Raw genomic sequence first — 23,506 nt, forward strand, 5'->3', positions numbered from 1 at the left:
CCCAGCTAATTTTTGTATTTTTAGTACAGATGGGGTTTCACCATGTTGGCCAGGCTGGTCTCGAACTCCTGACCTCAAGTGATCCTCCCATCTCGGCCTCCCAAAGTGTTGGGATTACAGGCACGAACCCCGTGCCTGGCTCCTGCCTCTAGTTCTTGATCAGAAGATGGCATCTTTGGAAAGCCAAGAAGAAGGCAGGAGACTCAGGTGGGGTCTTAGAGGGAAGCTCTAAGATCAGATAGGCTCATTTGCCCACATCAGGCTACAGGGAAAAAATGAAACTGACATTAACCAATTCAGGTAATCTACATAGACTAGGAGTTACGCTTGGGGTTTTAGACGACAGTAGCCTATGGCTGCATTTCTAGTCTTTCTGATCTAGTAAAGCTTTGGCCAAGAAACTGTAAGGCTGGGCACACAGATACAACCTAAGGGACCAAGCCAGCCCAGAGGTGACAGAGAAAGACCATTGAAATATCATTCAGGTCGGGCACGGTGGCTCACACCTGCAATCCCAGCACTTTGGGAGGCCGAGGCAGGCAGATCCCCTGAGCTCAGGTGTCAGAGAGCAGCCTGGGCAACATGGTGAAACCCTGTCTCTACTAAAATACAAAAAATTAGCCAGGCGTGGAGGCATGCGCCTATAACCCCAGTTACTCAGGAGGCTGAGGAAGGAGAATCACTTGAATCCAGGAGGCAGAGGTTGCAGTGAGCCAAAATTGTCCCACTGCACTCCAGTCTGGGTGACAGAGCGAGACTCCATCTCCAAAAAAAATTAATAATAATAATTGCTCAATAAATCTTTGCATTTATAAAGTATACTTGGCCAGAGATACAGGAGGAATTTATCTTCTATTCTTCTATTCCTGGGTATGATTTATTCCCGTTTTATGGCTGGGGAAAACTGACCTCAGTATAAAACAAAACAAAACAAATAACTTATGGCTCCAAGCAAGTTATAGTTCAAAAGATACTTGAAATACAAATGTTCTTTGATTCATAACTAGATGTTTCTCACTAGAATATGTACAGATTTACAGAGGCACCCAGGACCAGAAGTACTGAACAGATTGGAAGATGCTATCATTTGGGCAACACACCTGGTCTTTCTCTCTTGCCTAGCTTGTCATACCTGGTGCACCCTGGGAACTCACTACCCAGCCTGAGAACAGGAACACCACCAGTAGCTTCGCCTCAACCCCATGAGACTCCCCCTGCCTCCCCACCCCCAGCCCAAGGTAACCACTCCTGACTATAGATGGTTTAAACATAGCTCATTCCTTTAAAGGTGGCAAAAAGAAAAATTCCAAGGATAGTCATTGCTCCTGCAAAAGGGGAGTACAAATCAGGAGAAATAATGAAGTTTTTTTTGGTTTGTTTTTGTTTTTTTGAGACAGTTTTACTCTTGCTGCCCAGGCTGGAATATAGTGGTGTGATCGTGGCTCACTGCAACTTCTACCTCCCAGGTTCAAGTGATTCTCCTGTCTTAGCCTTCCAAGTAGCTGGGATTACAGGCACCCACTACCGCACCTGGCTAATTTTTTGTGTTTTTAGTAGAGACGGGGTTTCACCATGTTGGCCAGGCTGGTATCAAACCCCTGATCTCAGGTGATCCACCTGCCTTGGCCTCCCAAAGTGCTGGGATTACGGGCATAAGCCACTGTGCCTGCCCACAACTTTTTTTTTTTTTTTTTTTTGAGACAGGGTCTCACTGTGTCACACAGGCTACAGTGCAGTGGTGTGATCCTAGCTCACGGCAGCCTTGACCTCCTGGGCTCAACTGATCCTCCTACCTTGGCCTCCCAAGTAGCTGGGACTACAGGCATATGCCACCAAGCCTGGCTAATTTTTGTATACATATTTTTTTGGTAGAGAAAGAGTTTCACCACATTGCCCAGGCTGGTCTCAAACGCCTGAACTCAATCTATCCACCTGACTGGACCTCCCAAAATGTTGGAATTACAGTCGTGAGCCACTGCACTCAGCCTGCTTTATTGTTTTTCTATGTTTAGATTCGAATTTTGTTGACATTATCACTTTAATCAATTTAACTTTGCTTTCCTTCAGTGTATGATATCACCATAGCATGATATGTCTTTCCTTCTAAAAATAAAAACTCCACCCACTTTTGGTAGGGAGAAAATAGATGGCACATTCTTTCACCACCGCTTAGACATAAGCCCGTATTTACTAGCTCAAGAACTTTCTGGATGTTTGAGCCATGGGGTCACCTTGTCATTGAATAATGCTTGTTCCGTCTTCCAAATCTTTAATGGGTTCTTCAGAACGGAAGGCCCCTTCCTTTTTTTTCAGGCAGAGCTAGGACTCTGAGGTTTCAGAGCTCTGCTGGGATCTCAATTTGCTTCTGCACCTGTGTCTGGATTCCTGAAGGCGTTCAATCCAGGGCTACTGGAAAGTAGTCCTTTGCCGTGGTTGCTGTGTGTGCCACTTACGTTTTTTAGCAGAGCCACCAAGGGAGGCAAGACGTCGTAGGCAAGCAGCTGCTGGATGTGGTGACAAGGCCCCGCGGCTACGTTGCTCAGGGCCCAGGCTGCCTCCTTCTGGATGGAGGGCTTGTTGTGTTGCAGGAGCTGGGGGAGCACGTTCAGCATACCCGCATCAATGGCCATCTGCGTCTGCTCATCTGTGCCCGTGACAATGTTCCCCACGGTGCGAAGAGAAGGAGTCTGGAAGAGCAAGGCTAGAAGTCTAAGTATTTCAAGTCTATCCCAGGAGAAGGCAACAATCACACCAAGTTCTGTTCCTTCCCAAACATTGTCATGCTATAGCTGATGGTTGTCTGGAAGCCTGTGAACAGGAATTGCATCTGTGATCATTATTTATTCAATTCATCCATAGCCATATATATATATATACACACGTGTATATATATATACACACATACATATACACGTATGTGTATATATATACACACATACATATACACGTGTGTGTATACACATACATATACACGTGTGTGTGTATATACACATACATATACACGTGTGTGTATACACATACATATACACTGTGTATATACATACACATACATATACACGTGTGTATATACATACACATATACACTGTGTATATACATACACATACATATACACGTGTGTATATACATACACATATACACGTATATATACATATACACGTGTATATATACATATACACGTGTATATATACATATACACGTGTATATATACATATACACGTGTGTATATACATATACACGTGTATATATACATATACACGTGTGTATATATATACACATGTATACACGTGTATATATACATATATAGTATATATACATATATACATACATATATAGTATATATACATATATACATACATATATACATATATACATATATACGTACATATATATACATACGTATATATACACATATATACACATATATATATATATACACACACACACATATATATATATAAAGAGACAGGGTCTTTACTGTTACCCAGGCTGGAATGCAGTGGCATGATCATAGCTCACTGCAGCCTTCAACTCTTGGGCTTAAGTGATCCTCCTCCCCCAGCCTCCCAAGTATCTGGGACTATACGGATGTGCTACCATGCCCAGCTAATTTTTAAGTTTTTTGTAGAGACGGGGGTCTTGCTATGTTGTCCAGGCTGGTCTCAAGTGATCCTGCCTTGGCTTCCCAAAGTGCTGAGATTACAATCATGAGCCACTGTGCCTGGCCCATGGATGTTTTAAGGTGATTTAAAGGAACTTTCTGGCTTCCCACTTGTTTGGCTCAAGTGGGACAGAAATACAAGAAATACCTTTATCAAGAAATGCTGTTGTACTTTTCATATGCTTTCAATTTCATCAAATGCTAAATTGACGATAGTTTTTTGTTTTTTGTTTGTTTGTTTGTTTTTTGAGACAAGGTCTTGCTGTTGCCCAGGCTGGAGTATAGTGGTACGATTTTCGCTATCACTGAAACCTCTGCCTCCTGGGTTCAAGCAATTCTCCTGCCTCAGCCTGCTGAGTAGCTGGGATTACAGGTGTGCACCACCATGCCTGGCTAATTTTTGTATTTTTAGTAGAGACAAGGTTTCACCATGTTGCCCAGGCTTGTCTCAAACTCCTGACCTCAAGTGATCTGCCCACCTCGGCCTCCCAAAGTGCTGGGATTACAGGCATGAGCTACTGTGCCCAGTGACTATACTCTTTATCGTATAATGACTGAATTAGTATTTATCATCAGTGTCAAGCATGTTGCATATTTAATTGGAGATAATGAGATCTCAATGCCATTTCCTGGTGTGATCGGGAAGCCCTTTCATAACGACTCAGAAGATCCCCAGGACAGGTCTACGATTGGGCTCAAAACAACAACTGTCCTACAATAGCGGACTATGGCTTTATTCAGATTTCTCTGTACTGTAGTGGCAGCCCCAGTAAAGCCCAGCAACAGTTCTAGAATTTTCCTAGCCTATTAGGCTACTTACCTGATACCAAAGTGAGAGGTAGAAGTGTACTTCAGGCCAGTCATGGCCTTACCAGGGCAGCTCCAAATGGGCCCCAGAACCCGGGGGTAAGCAACTTCTTAGAGAATTTACTTCTCCACTTTGGGAGGCCGAGGCAGATGGATCACTTGAGTCCAGGAGTTCGAGACCAGCCTGGCCAACATGGTGAAACCCCGTCTCTACTAAAAATACAAAAATTAGCTGGGTGTGGTGGTGCACACCTGTAGTCCCAGCTACTTGGGAGGCTAAGGCAGGAAAATTGCTTGAACCCAGGAGACAGAAGTTGCAGGGAGCCAAGATTGCATCACCGCACTCCGGCCTGGGCAACAGATTAAGACTTTGTCCCAAAAAAAAAAAAAAAAAAAAAAGCAACAACAACAACAAAAATTGCTTGTCTTATCTCATACTCTCCATGCCCCTAGCACTATCCCGAAACCAACTCAACATCTGAGAAGTCCTATGCTAATCTCAAAATAGATGATCACTAAGGCTGCAGAATATGCAATATTAGGTAAAAGATTAAGAAAATAAAGAGCAGGCAGCATAGAGACATCTTCAATATAATGCACCCACATTTCAAAGCAGTATATGATGTAGGTGACATGTTTAATAACATAGCAAAGCAGCAGGGCATGGTGGCTCATGCCTGTAACCCCAGCACTTTGGGAGGCTGAGGTGGGCAGATCACCTGAGGTCAAGAGTTCACGACCAGCCTGGCCAAACTGGTGAAACCCTATCTCTACTAAAAATACAAAAATTAGCTGGGCGTGGTGGTAGTGGGTGCCTGTGATCCCAGCTATTTGGGAGGCTGAGGCAGGAGAATTGCTTGAACTCGGGAGGTGGAGGTTGCAGTGAGCCAAGATTGCACCACTGCCCTCCAGCCTGGGTGACAGAGAGACTCTGTCTCACACACACAAAAATAACCTAGAAAAGCAATTAGTAATGGTTTTACTTTCTTTCTGCCTATATCTGAGCTAGTCTAAGAGAACAAACTTGGGAGAGGATAATGGGGTTTTTTTTTTTTTTTTAATCCCCAGTCTCACTCTGTCACTCTGGCTGGAGTACAGTGCGCCATCATAGCTCACTGCATCCTCAAACTTCTGAGCTCTATAAATTCTCCCAACTCTGCCTCCCCAGTAGCTGAGAATACAGGTAGGCACCACCATACCCAGCTAATTTTTTTTTTTTTTAGCTGACAGTGGAATCTCACTGTCACCCAGACTGGAGTGCAGTGGCACGATCTCAGCTCACTGCAACCTCTACCTCCTGGGTTCAAGGAATTCTCCTGCCTCAGCCTCCCGAGTAGCCGGAATTACAGCTGTACGCCACCACACTCAGCTAATTTTGTGTTTTTACAAAGAAATATTTGTATTTTTTGTATTTTTACAGCTGTGAGCCACCGTGCCCGGCTTTTTTTTTTTTTTTTTTTTTTTTTAAAAAAGCTGAGGCCAGGCACAGTGGCTCACGCCTGTAATCCCAGCACTGTGGGAGGCCTAGGTGGGCGGATCACAAGGTCAGGAGATCGAGACCATCCTGGCTAACACGATGAAACCCCATTTCTACTAAAAATACAAAAATTAGCTGGGCGTGGTGGCGGGCGCCTGTAGTCCCAGCTACTCAGGAGGCTGAGGCAGGAGAATGGCGCGAAACTGGGAGGCGGAGCTTGCTGTGAGCAGAGATCGCGCCACTTCACTCCAGCCTGGGCGACAGATCAAGACTCTGTCTCAAAAAAAAAAAAAAAAAAAAAAAAAAGGAGGTGGGGTCTCACTATGTTTCCCAGGCTGGTCTTGAACTCTTGGCCTCAAGCAATCTTCCTGCCTCAGCCTCCCAAAATGTTGGATGACAGGCGTAAGCCAGTATACCCAGTGGAATTTTCTTTTATACTTGTATAAGAAATTCAGACGTTATGATGAGCTTGTACACCCACTCAGTATAAGTCAATTTGCTAAAGTCTACACATATAGACTGCTAGAAGGAGACTGTGTATGAATAGTTCACTGGGTAGTGGGATTATAAGTAATTTCACTTGGTACTTTTCTTTTTCTAGTTATCCAGTTAAGAAAAAGTCAGTTACTTAACACCCACTAGGATTTGACATCAAAATATATTCAAGCTTTTGGCCTCAGAGTAGCAAAGATGGGCAGGCACGGTGGCTCACGCCTCTAATCCCAGCTGTTTGGGAGGCCGAGGCAGGAGGATCACCTGAGGTCAGGAGTTCAAGACTAGCCTGGCCAACATGGTAAAACCCTGTCTCTACTAAAAATACAAAATGAGCCGGGCATGGTCGTTGGCACCTATAATCCCAGCTACCCAGGAGGCTGAGACAGGAGAATCGCTTGAACCTGGGAGGCAGAGGTTGCAATGAGCTGAGATCGGGCCACTGCACTCCAGCCTGGGTGACAGAGCAAGACTCTGTCTCAAAAAAAAAAAAAAAGAAAAAAAGAGCAAAGACCAGGGAAATGCAGATGACAAGGCTTGCCCCAGAACCTGCTAAAGTGACTGTGACCTGAGGACTTGAATCCGCAGGGCCCAGGATTGCATTTACCAAGACGTTGAGTTCTGAGCTGGTCATGAGCACTACCAGCCTGGGCAGGACCCCCGTGTCAACCACTTGGCCGATGCGCTTGTTGGAGCCGTCGGTGAGGTAGGACAGTGCCCAGCAGGCATCCGAGAGAACCTCGCTGTCCTGGTGCTGCAGGAGGTGAAGGAGGGCCGGCAGTATCTGCTTCACCGCAGTGTCGCAAGGGTATGGGTTCTTGTTTCGGCACAGATTCGACAAGGTCCACGTGATGTTCCGCAGAAATGTGATCTGTAACAAGGAGACTGCCTCCAGCATTGGGTGCAAAGGAGAGAAAATGCAAACAGCAGTGTATTCTTACCATTTCCAATCAATGTCATAGATCAGCATGAACTATGATAAGCATAGAAAAGCTTTTTAACATTTTATTTATTTATTTTCAGACAGTCTTGCTCTGTCACCCAGGCTGGAGTGCAGTGATACAATCTTGGCTCACTGCAACCTCAGCCTCCCAGGTTCAAGTGATTCTCCTGCCTCAGCCTCCTGAGTAGCTGGGATTACAGGTGACCGCCACCACACACACCCAGCTAATTTTTGTATTTTTAGTAGAGACGGGGTTTCACCATGTTGCCCAGACTGGTCTTGAACTCCTGACCTCAAGAGATCTGCCGGCCTCGGCCTCCCAACATGCTGGGATTACAGGGGTGAGCCATTGTGCCCGGCTGAACCAGAGCTTTTGAGCTTCAAATAGAAATGTGTTCTAGGCAGTGATGTGTATTAGGGACACAGAACGAGATTTGTATTTCACATTCCAATGTTAGATGGAGGTTTCCTTGTGTCTTTCAAAATGTCCTTTCCCATTTGATTGATGACCTAATTTCATTTTTCACTGACAACAAGATCAAGCAGGAATTACTTGTTCTTCCCACTGGTCTAAAGCACTACTGGCACGTCATCCCCAGATTTCTAATCTTCTATTTGAGGATCAGTCTTCCTACTCTGCCTCTGGATCCCATCCCTTTTGGCCTTTTATTATTAGTTTTAGTTTTAGTAGAGACAGGGTTCTTGCTATGTTGCCCCGTCTGGACTTCAACTCCTGGGCTCAAGTGATCTGCCTACCTCGGCCTCCCGAAGTGCTGAGATGACAGTCCTGAGTCACCACACCTGGCCCTTACTTTTTGCCTTTAAAGATTCTGCCCAGAATCATCCCTGCCCCCAAATCACTCCCACCAGTAAGGAAACATACCCTGGGACTGTCAGCCCCTCCCCTTCCACCCCTTTCAGCCATCACCCCACTTCTGTCTTTCAGAGTCTACCCTCAGAGAGGCATATATATTCAATGTCTACCTCCCAGATTCCCAATCGTTGGGGTTTTTCGTTTGTTTGTTGAAACAGGGTCTCACTCTGCTGCCCAGGCTGCAGTGCAGTGCCGTGATCATAGTTCACTACAGCCTCAACCTCCCAGGCCCAAGTAATCCGCCTACTTCTGCCTCCTGAGTAGCTGTGGCTACAGGCGTGCTTTTTGTAGAGGGAAGTCTTGCTATGTTGCCCAGGCTGGTCTCAAACTCCTGGGCTTAAGGGATTCTCCCACAGTGCTGGGATTACAGACATGAGTGCCTGGCCTCAGTTGTTCTTCAGGCCATTCTAGTCATGTTTCTAACCCTTCTTTGGGGTTAGGGATGGGAATCAGCTCCTTCCAAGTCACCAAACTCAGCAGCTGCTTCTTGGTCCTAAACTTACTGTCCCTCTCAGCTGTGGTTAGTAGTCAGCCCTTCCCCTTTCGAAGGAGCTCTTGGCTGGGCGTGGTGGCTCACACCTGTAATCCCAGCACTTTGGGAGGCCAAGGCAGGTGGATCATGAGGTCAGGAGTTCAAGACCAGCCTGGTCAAGATGGTGAAACCCCATCTCTACTAAAAACACAAAAATTAGCCAGGCGTGGTGGCATGTGCCTGTAATCCCAGCTACTCGGGAGGCTGAAGCAGGAGAATCACTTGAACCCAGGAGGCGGAGGTTGCAGCGAGCCGAGATTGCACCACTGCACTCCAGCCTGGTGATAGAGTGAGACTCTGTCTCAAAAAAAAGAAAAAAAAAGCAAGAAAAAAGAAAAAAAACAAAACAGAAAAAAAAGAAAGAGCTCTTCTTCGCAACTGTGACACCAGACCTGGTTTTCTATGGCCAAATGAGCTGTTTCTACTCTGTTTTTTTGGCAGGCTCTGCCTGACTTTAGAACCTTAGAGCCCACAGGACTGGGCCCCAGGTTTCCTCATGCTCTAGGTCAGGGGTTGGCAAGCCTTTTCTGTAAAGGGCCAGATCGCAAACATTTTTAGCCTGTGTCTTCTGTGGCAACAATAACTGTCCTTGTAACCCAGACAGTATGTAAATGAGTGTGGCTGCGTGCCAGTAAAACTGTTTTGTTTTTTTGTTTGTTTGTTTGTTTTTTGAGACAGGGTCTCACTCGGTCACCCAGGCTAGAGTGCAGTGGTGCAATCACAGCTCACTGCAGCCTCAAACTCAAGCAATCCTCTCACCTTGGCTTCCCAAGTAGCTGGGACTACAGACACACGCCACCATGCCCAGCTTGATAAAACTTTATTTACAAAGCAAGCAGCCAGCCAGGTCAGGTTTGTGACCCCTGGCCCAGCTGACCTTGCCTGGCTGGGTGACATATACACATATGTCATCTAGCAGGGCACATCTGTCAATCCGACTCTGCTGCAATGGTGTCTCTAACTTGCCTCAACTTCATGCCTGCAACGAAAGCTCCAATTTCTTTTTTTCCTGCACTTTTCCCCTTTCTCTAGGAAGACAATCATCTGAACAGTCTAACCTGAAACCTAGGGGCATCCTGGCTTCTTGCTGTCTCCCTTTCATGTCTAGGATGGCTACGTCCCAGACCCATCTGCTTCACCATCTCCCTCTGCTATATGTGTGTGTGTGTGTGTGTGTATATATATATATATATATATATATATATATATATATATATATATTTTTTTTTTTTTTTTTTTTTTTTTTTTTTGAGATGGAGCCTTGCTCTGTCACCAGGCTGGAGTGCAGTGGCGCAATCTCGGCTCACTGCAACCTCCGCCTCCCAGGTTCAAGTGATTCTCCTGCCTCAGCCTCCCGAGTAGCTGGGACTACAGGTGCGTGCCACCACACCCAGCTAATTTTTGTATTTTTAGGAGACGGGGTTTCACTGTGTTGGCCAGGATGATCTTGATCTCTTGACCTCGTGATCCGCCCACCTCGGCCTCCCAAAGTGCTACCGTACCCGGCCTCCCTCTGCTATATAATTCTACAGCAGGCAGCCAGAAGAGCCTTTCTGAAAGATCAGACCACTTTACTCCCTTGCCTGAAAATCCTCCAAAGCCTCCCTGTTGCCAGCAGGAAGGTGTCTAAGCCCTTTTCCTGCTTCCCATCTTAAGTGTTCTCTAGTTAAACTCTCCCGGTCATGGCTAGTCTTTTATTGGTTCCACCATGTCAGATTTTTCTCCCATCTTGAAGAGTTTTGAGACAGAGTCTTGCTCTGTTGCCCAGGCTGGAGTGTGGTGGCGCGACCTTGCCTCACTCCAACCTTCGCCTCCCAGGTTCAAGCAATTCTCCTGCCTCAGCCTCCCGAGTAGCTGGGACTACAGGCACGTGCCACCATGCCTGGCTAGTTTTTGTATTTTTAGTAGCGATAGAATTTCACCATATTGGTCAGGCTGGTCTCAAACTCCTGACCTCAGGTGATCCACCTGCCTCAGCCTCCCAAACTGTTGGGATTACAGGTGTGAGCCACCGTTCCCAGATGAAGGTTTTGAACATAGCCCTCCGGCTTCTCTTCATTTTTGTTTGAGGCAAATCTAGAACCCAGTTCCTAAACCAGAAGTCCTCTTCAATCAATAACCACAAATCAACCAACCTTGACTCTAAGCCTCAAAAGAAGATCCTGTTCCCCATGAACAGAACTGGTGAGACATTAACCTATTTGTGCCGGAGGTTGCAAATTTTTTTGTGTGAAAAATCAGACCTTGGTAATGACCTTGAGCAGTAGGATATAAATAACTCCCACAAGCTTAGTGTTCCAATAATGGAACACTAGGCATATATGCTAAACTGTGACCCTAGAATGGAGATTTCAGTCATCTATTTTGCAAGATGGCAAGCTTGTAGGCCTCTTCCAATGCCTCAAAGAGAAGGATCAGTGCTACTGGCCCCTAAAGACAGAGCTGAGTCAATCTTTACCTAAAATGATACTAGTCCTAAGCCTTGCTATTATTAGTTTATTTAGAGACGGAGTCTCAATCTGTCACCCAGGCTAGAGTGCAGTGGTGTGATCTTGGTTCTCTGCAGCCTCCATCTCCTGGGCCCAAGCAATCCTCCCACCTCAGCCTCCTGAGTAGCCAAGGCTACAGGTGTACACCACCATGCTCAGCTAATTTTTTTATTTTTAGAAGCATGGTCTGACTATGTTGCCTAGGCTGGTTTTGAACTCTTGGTGTCCAGTGATCCTTCTGTCTTGGCCTAGCAAGCACTGGAATCACAGACGCGAGCCACCATTCCCAGCCCTGAGCCTTGTTTATGAGGTCCTAAGAGGCCAGGCAGTAGCCACATGATCTAGCATTGATTTGGAAGTATGTCCCAATTTCCCAACTTTAGAATTTGTTACCTAACGAGGTTCTCTCTCATTTAAAGACAGTCACTTGGCCTGGTACTGTGGCTCATGTCCATAATCCCAGAACTTTGAGAGGCCGAGGTAGGAGGATTGCTTGAGGCCAGGAGTTCAAGACCAGCCTGGGCAGAATGGTGAGGCTCCATCTCTATTAAGATTATTTTAAAATTTTAATTCAAAAAAAAAGAGAGAGAGAGAAAGAAAAAGACACTTACCGGCAGGGTGGGTGAAATCAAGGCTAGCAGATGTGGGATGGCATTGCTTGTGATGACATTATCTCTGAACTCTGGGCCGTCACCTACAAATAGATCAGAATGTGACATTTAGAGAGAGAACAAAGACAATCCTGAAGTGGGTGACTAATTTTTTAAGAGTGTGCAAAGGGCAAGAGACAAAAACTCATTCCCGGGTTTAGCAAGTAGGTAGTATAGCCACGTACTAAATTTTGGATCTCTGGCGTGGCTGGTGGGTGGACAGTCCTGATGTAACAGGCAGGCATCACACAGCAGCAACTGCTAGAAGCAGAGCCAGCCAACTCAGCCAAGGTGGGCTGGTGGCATCTCACAGCATGGTTCCCAGGAAGACGAAGGCTGGTCCAGACCAAGTTGTCTTCCCAGAAGACCTTGGCACAGAGCAGTAATTTCCAATGCAACTCAGAACAAAGTCTGGGGATCTGTAGTGCTGGTGACCAGCCATCAGCTACCTTAGCTACGATAACAATTTTAGACCCTATAAGTCTCTATTTGTATTTGTCAACCATCAAGGCAAGGCATCACATTGTACCATCCAGTCTCGACTACTTTACTGCACCAAGCAAAATGAGAGCCAACTTCTCTAATAGGCACTTTTTCCTTCTGCAGGCTTTTTTTCTTTTTTTTTATTTTTTATTTTTGGATACAGGATCTCACTCTGTTGCCCTGGCTGGAGTGCAGTGGTGCGATCATAGCTCGCTGCAGCCTCGACCTCCAGAACTCAAGCAATCCTCCCACCTTAGCCTCCTGAGTAGCTGGGACTGTAGGCATGCACCACCATGCTTGGTGAATATTTTTATTTTTTTGTAGAGATGAGTTCTCACTACATTGCCCAGGCTGGTCTCAAACTCCTGGGCTCAAGCCATCCTCCCACCTCTGCCTCCTAAAGTGCTGAGATTAAAGGCATGAGTCACTATGCCAAGCCTCTGCAAGCTTTTGTTTTCTTTTAGCAGTTATTTTATATTCTGTTTGCCAATTCCAATATGTGGAGTCCCTGGAGGTCTAATCACACTGTTTCTGCTGACTCAGTCACAGGGGGTTGTTGCTTCTCTGAATTTGAAAATGCTAATAGTTGGCTGATCTTAATTTGTCAAAATCCTGAGGGACCTAATTGAGTTTTCCCTAGAAAGTAACTGGATTGATGTCAGCCAAGAATCTGGGGGCTTCCGACCCTACAGCACTAATTCACTAGACCATGCAGGAAACAGCATCGAGTGCCACATTCAGAAACGTAGTCTGAGGATTCCATTTTCAGAGAAGGCTTCTTAGCCCAAACCAAGGAGGTTTTTTTTTTTTGTCGTTTTGTTTTTGTTTTTTGCACATTCCCTTAGCAACTTCCATTGATGGCAGAGTCCTTCTGGGGTCCCGAGTTATGTAAGGGTCTATCATAAACTCCCACACTGCATAAGCCAAAGACTTGTTCTTGAAGCCACTAAGCCCTGAGGCTGTAGGACCTTAGTGTTGGCAGATGTCTCCAGTTAGCCTGTGGCTTCAGTATACACTGTATCATCCTGTTTCGCTTCAATATTTGGCCTCTAAACTTGGATTTGAGGGCTTTTAGTGTTTTGAAGCAGAATCTCCCTCTGTTGCCCACACTGGAGTGCAGTGGCATTATCTCGGCTCACTGCAACTTCCTCCTCCCAGGTTCAAGCAATTCTCCTGCCTCAGCCTCCCGAGTAGCTGGGACTACAGGGCACGCGCCACCATGCCTGGCTAATTTTTGTATATTTAGTAGAGACGGGGTTTCACCATGTTGGCCGGGCTGGTCTTGAACTCCTGACCTCAAGTGATCTGTCTACCTTGGCCTCCCAACATGCTGGGATTACAGATGTGAGCCACCGTGCCTGGCCTGGCTTTGAGTTTTGAAACAGCTCATTGTACCCTTGCCAGCACTTCTAGGTATTTACATGGCAAGGGGTTCTGGGACATCGAGTATACCCCACCACCCAAAGAACCCTCATAGTATCCCACACGCGTGGCCCCCCGTTTTCTTAGCCCACTAAGGGGAGAGTCTCACCGGCTATGTTACCAAGAGCCCACACTGCCTGCTCACACACAGCCACGTTGGAGGAAGACAGGAGCTCGATCAAGGGCTGGATAGCTCCCCCTTCTACCACAGCGCGAGTCTGCTCTGAAGTCCCCGAAGCAATGTTGGTGAGGGCCCAGGCAGCCTCAAACTGCAAGCAGGGGTAAAGTGACGACTTCAGGAACTCCACCATCCTGGGAATGAGGCCCGCTTCAATGATCAGTTTCAGAGGGGGGTTCTTTTCCTGGGATAGCATTTTCCTACGCAGTGAAAGACAGGGCAGGGGATGGGGAGGTCATATGAGGGAGGTATTGAGGACCTCCTTTTAGGTCAGGTGCGGTGGCTCACACCTGTAATCCCAGCACTTTGGGAGGCCAAGGCAGGCAGATCACTTGAGGTCACGAGGTCAGGAGTTCGAGACCAGCCTGGCCAACATGGTGAAACCCCATCCCGTCTCTACTGAAAATACAAAAATTAGCTGGGTGTGGTGGTGCACGCCTGTAATCTCAGCTTCTCTGGAGGCTGAGGCAGGAGAATCACTTGAACCCAGCAGGCGGAGGTTGCAGTGAGCTAAGATCATAGCATTGCACTCTAGCCTGGGTGACAGAGTGAGACTCCATCTCAAAAGAGAAAAAAAGAACTTCCTTTTACACATGTTCTTGGCATTCCTAACTATCAGATGAGCCACATAGCTGGGCCGGAGCTACTTAACATCCTAGTGTTCAGCCGATAGCATTTTTCAGTGTTAAATCAACATTTTCCCCTTTAAGGTGTTATCTACAAGATGAAATTTCTGTAGAGGCCAATGTAAATTAAGCAATTCATCTCTGACAACACATCAAACCTTTTAAATTGCCCTCAAGGACAGTGTAGAATAGCAATTTCATCTTTTAGATGGGCTAGCCTTTTCCTGTGTTTTACGGGCATGTTGCCAATGCCAAGAAACGAAATAGGCCACTGGTGCTCCAGCCATCACTGGAGCTCATTGCTAACTATGAACCTGCAACAGCAGAAGTCTGTTTGGAGATACCTGGCTGTCTGGGTGGCCTGGAAACATAGGACTGGATCTGAGCTATTCACACCTTTGATTATTTCACCCAGAGTGAGGCTGACCTGCAAGGAGAGACACATTCAGGTCAGATCCTCTGCCAAAATGAGCTGTAAACATCACCTACTCTAGCCATCATCCATCTGATTAAAACAGCCTGGTTTGAACAGGATGTCCCATCTTGCATGCTGTTCTATATTTGGGGAGGGGAGAATATACTCCATAGATCTCAGATGTGTGTGTCCCTTCCCATGCTTAGGGGAGAAGTAATTCCTATCATTAGTTGGATCCCAAGAACATTTTTATCCCATGCAGTAAGAACGTGCTAGTGGATACAAAACAAAATGGCAGACTAAGGACATCCAAAAAATTCTCTTCTCCATAGAGGCAAAGAGAAAACTGACAAAAATAGAATCAACTTTTTCAGCACTGTAGAAATTGACCAAAGGCTTGCGGCCAATTGTTTTATTCAAGCCAGGAAGTGTTTATCCAAGAAAGACAGCTGAATCTCAGTAAGAAGCATGAGAGCTTTGTGGCATTTTGACTTGCCCTATTCCCACCTACCCTCAGCTCCATGGTAGCCTTGAAAACCAACAGTCCACAATCATTGTGAAAAACCAACAGCCTCACAGCCACCAGAAGAGGCAAAATAGGTAGGTCCTCCTTTGGAGCCTCATTCCCAGAAAATTATTTGATCTGTCTGGTCATTCCCTGAAAGATCCCACTTACAGACTATTTTGACACAGAGCTTACTCAATATCAAAAGGCTTTTCCCTAAGAATGTTCATTGAAAACAGAGGAAGTTGTTTAACTTCACAGCTACCTGAGAGGTTGAATAAGAGTTGGGATAAACAACAGACTAACAAAAAAACTTGAAAGGAATATCACGTATAGGGCTATGCATATGCTTAAAAACAACAACAACAAAAAACTAAGACCCTCAGCTCTTACCTCCCACTGACCTTGAGGCTCTGTGCAAACAGGAAGTGAAGGCTTACGTCAGAATTGTCAACTGCCTGGCTGAGTGGTGAAGGCATGCCCCCAACACAGAGCTTCTTGGCAAAAATTGAGTGTTCTTTTCTTCGTGGTTCCAAGTGTTAAAATAAATCTCTAATTATTAGTTGACCACTAAGCAAACCAAGCAGACACTTCAGCAGCCACACATCACAAAAAAATTCAGATTTTAGATAATTAGTTCAGAAACTACTAAACAAGCACACCCAGCAACAACAACAAACCCTGGGGCAATGGAAAATCTGATTTCTAGAGTTGTCACACTATTTTAAATGACTAGTTTTCAATAAAGATTGTGAGACAAGCAAAGAAAGTGTGACACACACATATACATATATATGTGAAAAAAGCAGTCAATAGCAATAGTCCCTGAGGAGACCAGATGTTGAACTCGACAAAGATTTTAAATATAGTCAAAGAACTAAACCATGACTAAAGAACTAAAGTACAAGAATGCTGTCTCACTAAATAGAGAATATCAGTGAACAGATATCAGTCATTGGAAGGAGCCAGATACAAATTCTAAAATTGGAGAACACAATAACTGAAACAAAAAATTCACTAAAGGGGCTTAACAGCAGATTTAAGCAGACATAATAAAGCAGCAGTAAAGCCAAAGATAGGTTAATTGGAATTAACCAGCCTGAGGAAGATAACACACACAAGAGAGACTGAAGATGAAAATTGACAGATCTTTAGAGATCTGTGGGACATCATCAATGATACCAACAAATGCAGAATAAGAAGAGGGAAAGAGGCAGAAAGTATATTTAAAGAGATAATGGCCAAAGAAATTTCCAAATCCAATAGAATAATTAGTCTACACATCTGAAAAGCTCAATGAACTCCAAATAGAATAAATCCCAAGATCCAGACATATTATAATCTAACTGTTGAAAGCCAAAATTATAGAATCAAAAACATTGAAACCAGCAAAGAGAAGCAATTTATGTACAAAGCCTCAATAAGACTAACAGCTGATTTCTTATCAGAAAGCATCAAGGCCAAAAAGCTGAGGTGCAGTGAGCCAAGATCACAGCATTGCACTCCAGCCTGGGTGATAAGAGTGAAATTTCATCTCAAAAAAAACAAAAAAAAAATACAAAAAAAAATTTCTCACTCATTCTTTGAGGCTGATATTACTCTGATATCAAACCAAGGCTATTACAAGAAAAGTATACACTAATATCCCTTATAACTACTGATGCAAAAATTCAACAAAATAGGAGGAAACCAAATGCCTAAACATATGAAACATATGGCCAGCATATTGGTCATGATGAATTAGGGTTTAAGTCAGGAATTCAGGAGTGGTTTAACATGTGAAAAAAAAATCAACATAGTACCCCGTATTGATAAAGGGGGGAACCCACATGATCATCTCAATGCAGAAAAAACATTTAACGAAATTCAACATACTTCCATAACAAAAAAAAAAACACTCAACAAACTGGAACAAAAGGAAACTTCTTCATTCTGATAAAGGCATCTACAAAAAAACTCAGAGGTAGCCTCATACTTAATGGTGAAGGTCTAAAAAAAGTTTCCCCCAAGATCAGGAATAAGACAAGGAGTTGCTCTTTTCACTTTTATCCAACATGGCATTGGAAGTTCTAGATACATTAATTAGGCAACAAATAAAGTGCAGCCAGATTGGAAAGGAAGAAATAAAACTATTTGCAAGTGACATAATCTTATATGTAGAAAATCCTAAGGAATTTACACAAAAAGCCTAGAGCTAATAAAGTTCAGCTAGGTTGCAGAATTGATATACAAAAATTAATCAAAAATCAAAATAAAGCAATTTAATTTACAACATAAAAAGAATAAAATGCTTAGTAATAAATTTATCAAAAGAAATCTAAGAGTTATATACTGCAAACTGTAAAAAAAAAAATAAATAAATAAAGACAACTGAAATGAAACAGTATCCCATGTTCATGGACTGGAAGACTTAAGATTGTTAAGATGGCAATACTCCAACCTTATAAGTTCAATGACTCCATTCTATAGGTTCGATGCAATCTCCATCAAAATCAGAGCTGCCTTTATTGTAGAAATTGACAAACTGATTTTAAAATTCATATGGAAATACGAGGGATCCAGAACAGCCAAAATTATATTGAAAAAAAGAAAAAAGCTGGAAGACTCACACTTCCCAATTTCAAAACTTACCACAAGGCTACAGTAATCAAACATTTTTTTTGATGACATAAAGATAAACATATAGATCAATGGAAGAGAACTGGGAGTCCACAAATGAACCCTCACATTCATGGTCAATTGATTTTTTGGTAAAGTTACCAAGACAATTCAATGGGTAAAAAATAGTATCAAATAATTGTGCTGGTACAACTATATATCACACGCAAAAGCACAAAGTTGGACTCCCACTCTCACCATTTACAAAAAATAACTCCAAATGGCTCAAAGGCCTAAAAGAGCTAAAATTATAAGCTCTTAGAAATAAATATAGGCATAAATCTTTGTGACCTTAGATTAGGCAATGAATTCTTCGATATGATACCTAAAACACAAACAACTAAGAAAATAAACTAGACTTCTTCAAAATTAAAAAATTTTATGCTTCAAAGGATACTATCAAGAAAGTGAAAATATAACCCACAGAACAATATATTTGCAAGTCATATCTCCTAAGGTTTAATATCTAGAATATATAAAGAATTCTTACAACTCAATAAAAAAATAATTTGACTTAAAAATGGACAAAGGGCTTGAATTTTTTTTTTTTGGTGGGGGGACACAGTCTCACTCTGTTACTCAGGCTGGAGTGCAGTGGCACAATCTCAGCTCACTGCTCAAGCTATTCTCCTGCTTCAGCCTCCCGAATAGCTGGGACTACAGGTGCATGCCACCACACCCAGCTAATTTTTATATTTTTAGTAGAGACAGGGTTTCACCATGTTGGCCAGGATGGTTTCGAACTCCTGACCTCAAGTGATCCACCCACCTCAGCCTCCTAATATGCTGGGATTATAGGAGTGAGCCACCAGGCCTGGCTAATATTTGTATTTTTCATAGATATGCAGTTTCACCATGTTGGCCAGGCTGGTCTGGAACTCCTGAGCTCAAGTGATCCTCCTGCCTCAGCCTCCCAATGTGCTGGGATTATAGGCATGAGTCACCATGCCCGGCATCTGCTTTTGTCATCCCATTGCTCTTCTTATAAGAATCATCGAATGCCAGGCTCACCCAGATAATCCAGGATCACCTCTCTATCTCAAAATCCTTAACTTAATCACATCTGCTACATCCTTTTTGTCATACAGTAACATTCACAGGTTTGGGGATTAGAAGATGCAGACACTTGGGGTGCCACGATACAGCCTACCACAAAGAGTGAAACAGGCTTAGTACGTAACCCAGTTATTCTCAGTGGAACTGAAGACACCCATCCACACAAAAACTTGTACACAGATGTTAATAACAGCACTCATCATAATAACCAAAAAGTGTAAACAACTCAAATGTCCCCCAACTTATAAATGGATAAACAGGCCGGGTGCGGTGGCTCATGCCTGTAATCCTAACACTTTGGGAGGCCAAGGCAGGCAGATTGCTTGAGGTCAGGAGTTTGAGACCAGCCTGGCCAACATGGTGAAACCCTGTCTCTACTAAAATATAAAATTAGCGGGTGACGCATGCCTGTAATCCTAGCTACTCGGGAGGCTGAGGCAGGAGAATGGCTTGATCCTGGGAGACAAAAGTTGCAGTGAGCTGAGATTGTGCCATTGCATTCCAGCCTGGGTGACAGAGTAAGACTCCATCTCACAAATAAATGGATAAACAAAATGTGGTCTATCCATAGAACAGAATATCATTCTGCCCAAAAGGAATGAAGTATTGATACATGCTAGAAAACATGGATGAACTCTGAAAACATAAAAGCTCAACACAAAAGCTCACATGTTGTATGATTGCATTTATAGGGAATGTCTAGAATAGGTCATTTCAGAGAGGCAGAAAGTAGACTAGTGTTTGCAGAGACTGGGGGATGAGGAATTGGGAGTGACTCCTGAATGACTGTGGAGTTTCTATTTGAGGTGATGAATAGGTTCTGGAATTAGCTAGTGGCAATGGTTGCACAACTTTGTGACTATGCTAGAAACCACTGATTAGGCACTTAAAGAGTGAATTTTGATGTGAATTATACCTTCATTTCTTTAAAAAATATGCTAATACAACAGGCACAGTGGCTCATGCCTGTAAACCCAGCACTTTGGGAGGCTGAGGCAGACAGATCACGAGGTCAGGAGATTGAGACCATTCTGGCTAACACGGTAAAACGCCGTCTCTACTAAAAATACAAAAAATTAGTCAGGTGTGGTGGTGGGCACCTGTAGTCCTAGCTACTTGGGAGGCTGAGGCAGAAGAATTGCTTGAACCCGGGAGGCAGAAGTTGCGGTGAGCCAAGATCGTGCCACTGCACTCCAGCCTGGGTGACAGAGTGAGACTCCGTCTCAAAAAAAAAAAAAAAGAAAAAAAAGAAAAAAATTGCTAATATGGGACCAAAAGAAAAACAACTTTTTGGGATTGTTTGTTGGAGTGAGATGGAGTCTCACTCTGTCACCCACGGGTTGAAGTGCAGTGGCATTATCTTGGCTTAGTGCCACCTCCGCCTCCCAGGTTCAAGCAACTCTCTTGCTCAGCCTCCTGAGTAGCTTGGATTACAGGCACACACCACTACACCTGGCTAATTTTTGTATTCTTAGTAGAGATGGGGTTTCACCATGTTGGCCAGGCTGGTCTCGAACTGCTGACCTCAGGTGATCCACCCACCTCGGCCTCCCAAAGTGCTAGGATTACAGGCGTGAACCACTGTGCTTGGCCTTTTTTTCCTTTTGTTTCATACCTTCCTTCGATGGCGGGATTCTAGGGACTGCTCCAAACAAATGAAGCTGACTAGAGATACAGTTCGGACACCTGTGGCAATTCAGAGAATGACTGTACACATTTCACTGATGAATGGGAATGCGTCATTGGACCCACCTGGCAGAAATTGAACCAGTCTCTGCCCTCTATGAGGCCTAAACCGAGCAGGGTAAGAAGGGTACATGTGGGTAGTTAAGGTAGGACAGACAGTGGTGTACCCCAAAAGAATATAGAGACACCATTATTGAGGTGCTAAGAAGGAAAACTTCCTGGTCAAGGCATTCGGTATTTACAGAAACCAGACTAACCTTGAAGTCAACCCAGGATCTGCATTTAATAAGGTTGGGGTAGATGGAGAAGGGAAGACGGGACAGAAGTCAAAGTGTTAGGAAAGACCTCACCCATCCAGGGACTAGATGCCTCTATTGAGAAATAACCTTCATCCACCCTCATTTCCTCGGTTTTCAGGCTTAGGGGTAGCAAGTAAATTTTCAATTAGAAATATCACCTTTTTGGCCAGGTACAATGGCTCACACCTGTAATCCCAGCACCTTGGGAGTCTGAGACAGGCATGTCACTTGAGTCCAGGGGTTTGAGACCCTCCTGGGCAACATGGCAAAATCCTGTCTGTATAAAAAAATACAAAAATTCACTGGGCATGATGGTGTGTGCCTGTAGTCCCACATACTCTGGAAGTTGAGGCAGGAGGCTCGCTTGAACCCAGGGAGATTAGGGCTGCAATGAGCTGATTGTGCCACTGCACTCTATCCTGGGTGACAGAGTGAGACCCTGTCTCAAAAAATAAAAATAAAAATAAAAAGTAGAATAAAAGAAATAGCACTCTCTCCAGCCCCCACTAGAACCTAGATTCCACAGACTCAGCCACAGGAGTGATGGCCTTTTCACAAAGGCAGTTTAGCTCAAACCATAATCTCTTCACTCCTTTCTTTAAAAGCCCAAAAGGAGAGTTTGCAAGTTCTGAATCTATTAAATATTATCCAGCCAGAGACACTTGCTAAGAACATATTTTGCTCAGGACTACTCTAAATACTATGTACTGACCACCACCCCTTTGGCTGGTTTTTCAGAAGGTGTGTCAGGGCAGAAGCTCGTGATATTCCTTCTCTTTAAGGTCTGTTCATCTTTCTTGGCCTTTCGGAGCTCCAGGCTGACCGCCATCCTCTGCTGTCGCCTCAGCTAGTGAGGAAAAGAAATTGGAGCATTTAGAACCAGGAGTGGGGATGTCACATTTAGTCTGTCAAATATGTTTCAAAGCATCCAATTTCATTTTTACAGATACAATAGGCTGGAAGAGTTCAGATCACACAGTTAGTAAATCATCTCAGTTCTGTTTACCTCCTCTTCTGTTTTCTCTTACACCATGTCTAGAAAATAATTTGATCTTCCTTCCAAAATAAAGCAAGACCATGTACAACCTTGACAGGCTGGGATTCTCAGCTGTAAAAATACCTCAGCAAAGCATCCAGTGCCCTAAGTCTGAACAAATCTTCATTGATGCTGATGATTTCCTGAAGAGTATGGCTGCTTCCTGAATGTGCCTAGACCTTTTCAGTGGTGGCTAGGATAGATTGTGCTGGGGATGATTAGGGGACTGCCCATGCCCTGATCATTTCCACTATATTTATAATATATTTATATATATATATTTTTTCTTTTGGAGATGGAGTCTCACTCTGTCACCCAGGCTGGAGTGCAGTGGCATGATCTCAGCCCACTACAACCTCTGCCTCTGGGGTTCAAGCCATTCTTGTGCCTCAGCCTCCCAAGTAGCTGGGATTACAGGCATGTGTCACCACACTCTGCTATTTTTTGTATTTTTAGTAGAGATGGGGTTTCTTCATGTTGGCCAGGCTGCTCTCGAATTCCTCAGCTCAAGTAATCCACCTGCCTCAGTCTCCCAAAGTGCTGAGATTACAGGCTGAGCAACTGTGCATGGCCCATTTCCACTATTAATGAAACCTGTCTATAAGCCATTAAAGCCTTCATCCTCAAGACTAAATACTGAGGGAGATTAAAATTAAAACAAGGCTGGGCATGGTAACTCATGCCTGTAATCCCAGTACTTTGGGAGGTCAAGGCAGGAGGATCATTGAGGCCAGGAATTCCAGACCAGCCTGGACAACATAGCAAGACGCTTTTTCTTCCAAAAAAATTAGCTGGGCATGGTAGCACGCTCCCGTAGTCCCAGCTACTTGGGAGGCTGAGGTGGGAGGATCCCTTAAGCCAAGGAGGCCTAGGCTGCAGTGAGCTACAATTGTACCACTGCACTCCAGCCTGGGCAATAGAGTGAGACCCTGCCTCTAAAACTCTCTCTCTCAATCTCTCTCTCCCCTCCCCCACCTTATGTCAGTTAATGACTCAAACTTCATAGTATTAAGAATCCTGAGGAAATGACCTAATCTTTCTAGATAGCTGAGTTTGGGCTGAAGACATTTCAGGAGCAATTATAAAGAAGTCACCATGTATTAGATACTTTTGGTTCCTTAAGCTACTTAATTCTTGCTTGAAAAAGGGTCATCAGCCGGGCACGGTGGCTCCTGCCTGCAATCTCAGCACTTTGGGAGGCTGAGGCAGGAGGATTGCT

At 44.3% G+C, this 23,506-nt stretch overlaps 1 protein-coding gene across 1 annotated transcript in view; it reads right to left on the bottom strand.

The window, feature by feature from the left end:
* KPNA7 (karyopherin subunit alpha 7) overlaps positions 1 to 23,506 on the bottom strand; it is a 35,473-nt gene that overhangs the window by 8,529 nt on the left and 3,438 nt on the right. Inside the window, exons 3-8 of the mRNA XM_054497111.1 lie at positions 21,964 to 22,098; positions 14,977 to 15,059; positions 13,938 to 14,206; positions 11,885 to 11,967; positions 7,043 to 7,306; positions 2,454 to 2,687 (exon numbers count right to left, since the gene is read on the bottom strand). Of these exons, the coding sequence (XP_054353086.1) occupies positions 2,454 to 2,687; positions 7,043 to 7,306; positions 11,885 to 11,967; positions 13,938 to 14,206; positions 14,977 to 15,059; positions 21,964 to 22,098 (1,068 nt within the window). The remainder of the gene's footprint in view (positions 1 to 2,453; positions 2,688 to 7,042; positions 7,307 to 11,884; positions 11,968 to 13,937; positions 14,207 to 14,976; positions 15,060 to 21,963; positions 22,099 to 23,506) is intronic.

The sequence above is a fragment of the Pongo pygmaeus genome, chromosome 6 (genome assembly GCF_028885625.2).
Source record: "Pongo pygmaeus isolate AG05252 chromosome 6, NHGRI_mPonPyg2-v2.0_pri, whole genome shotgun sequence".
Taxonomy (NCBI): domain Eukaryota; kingdom Metazoa; phylum Chordata; class Mammalia; order Primates; family Hominidae; genus Pongo; species Pongo pygmaeus.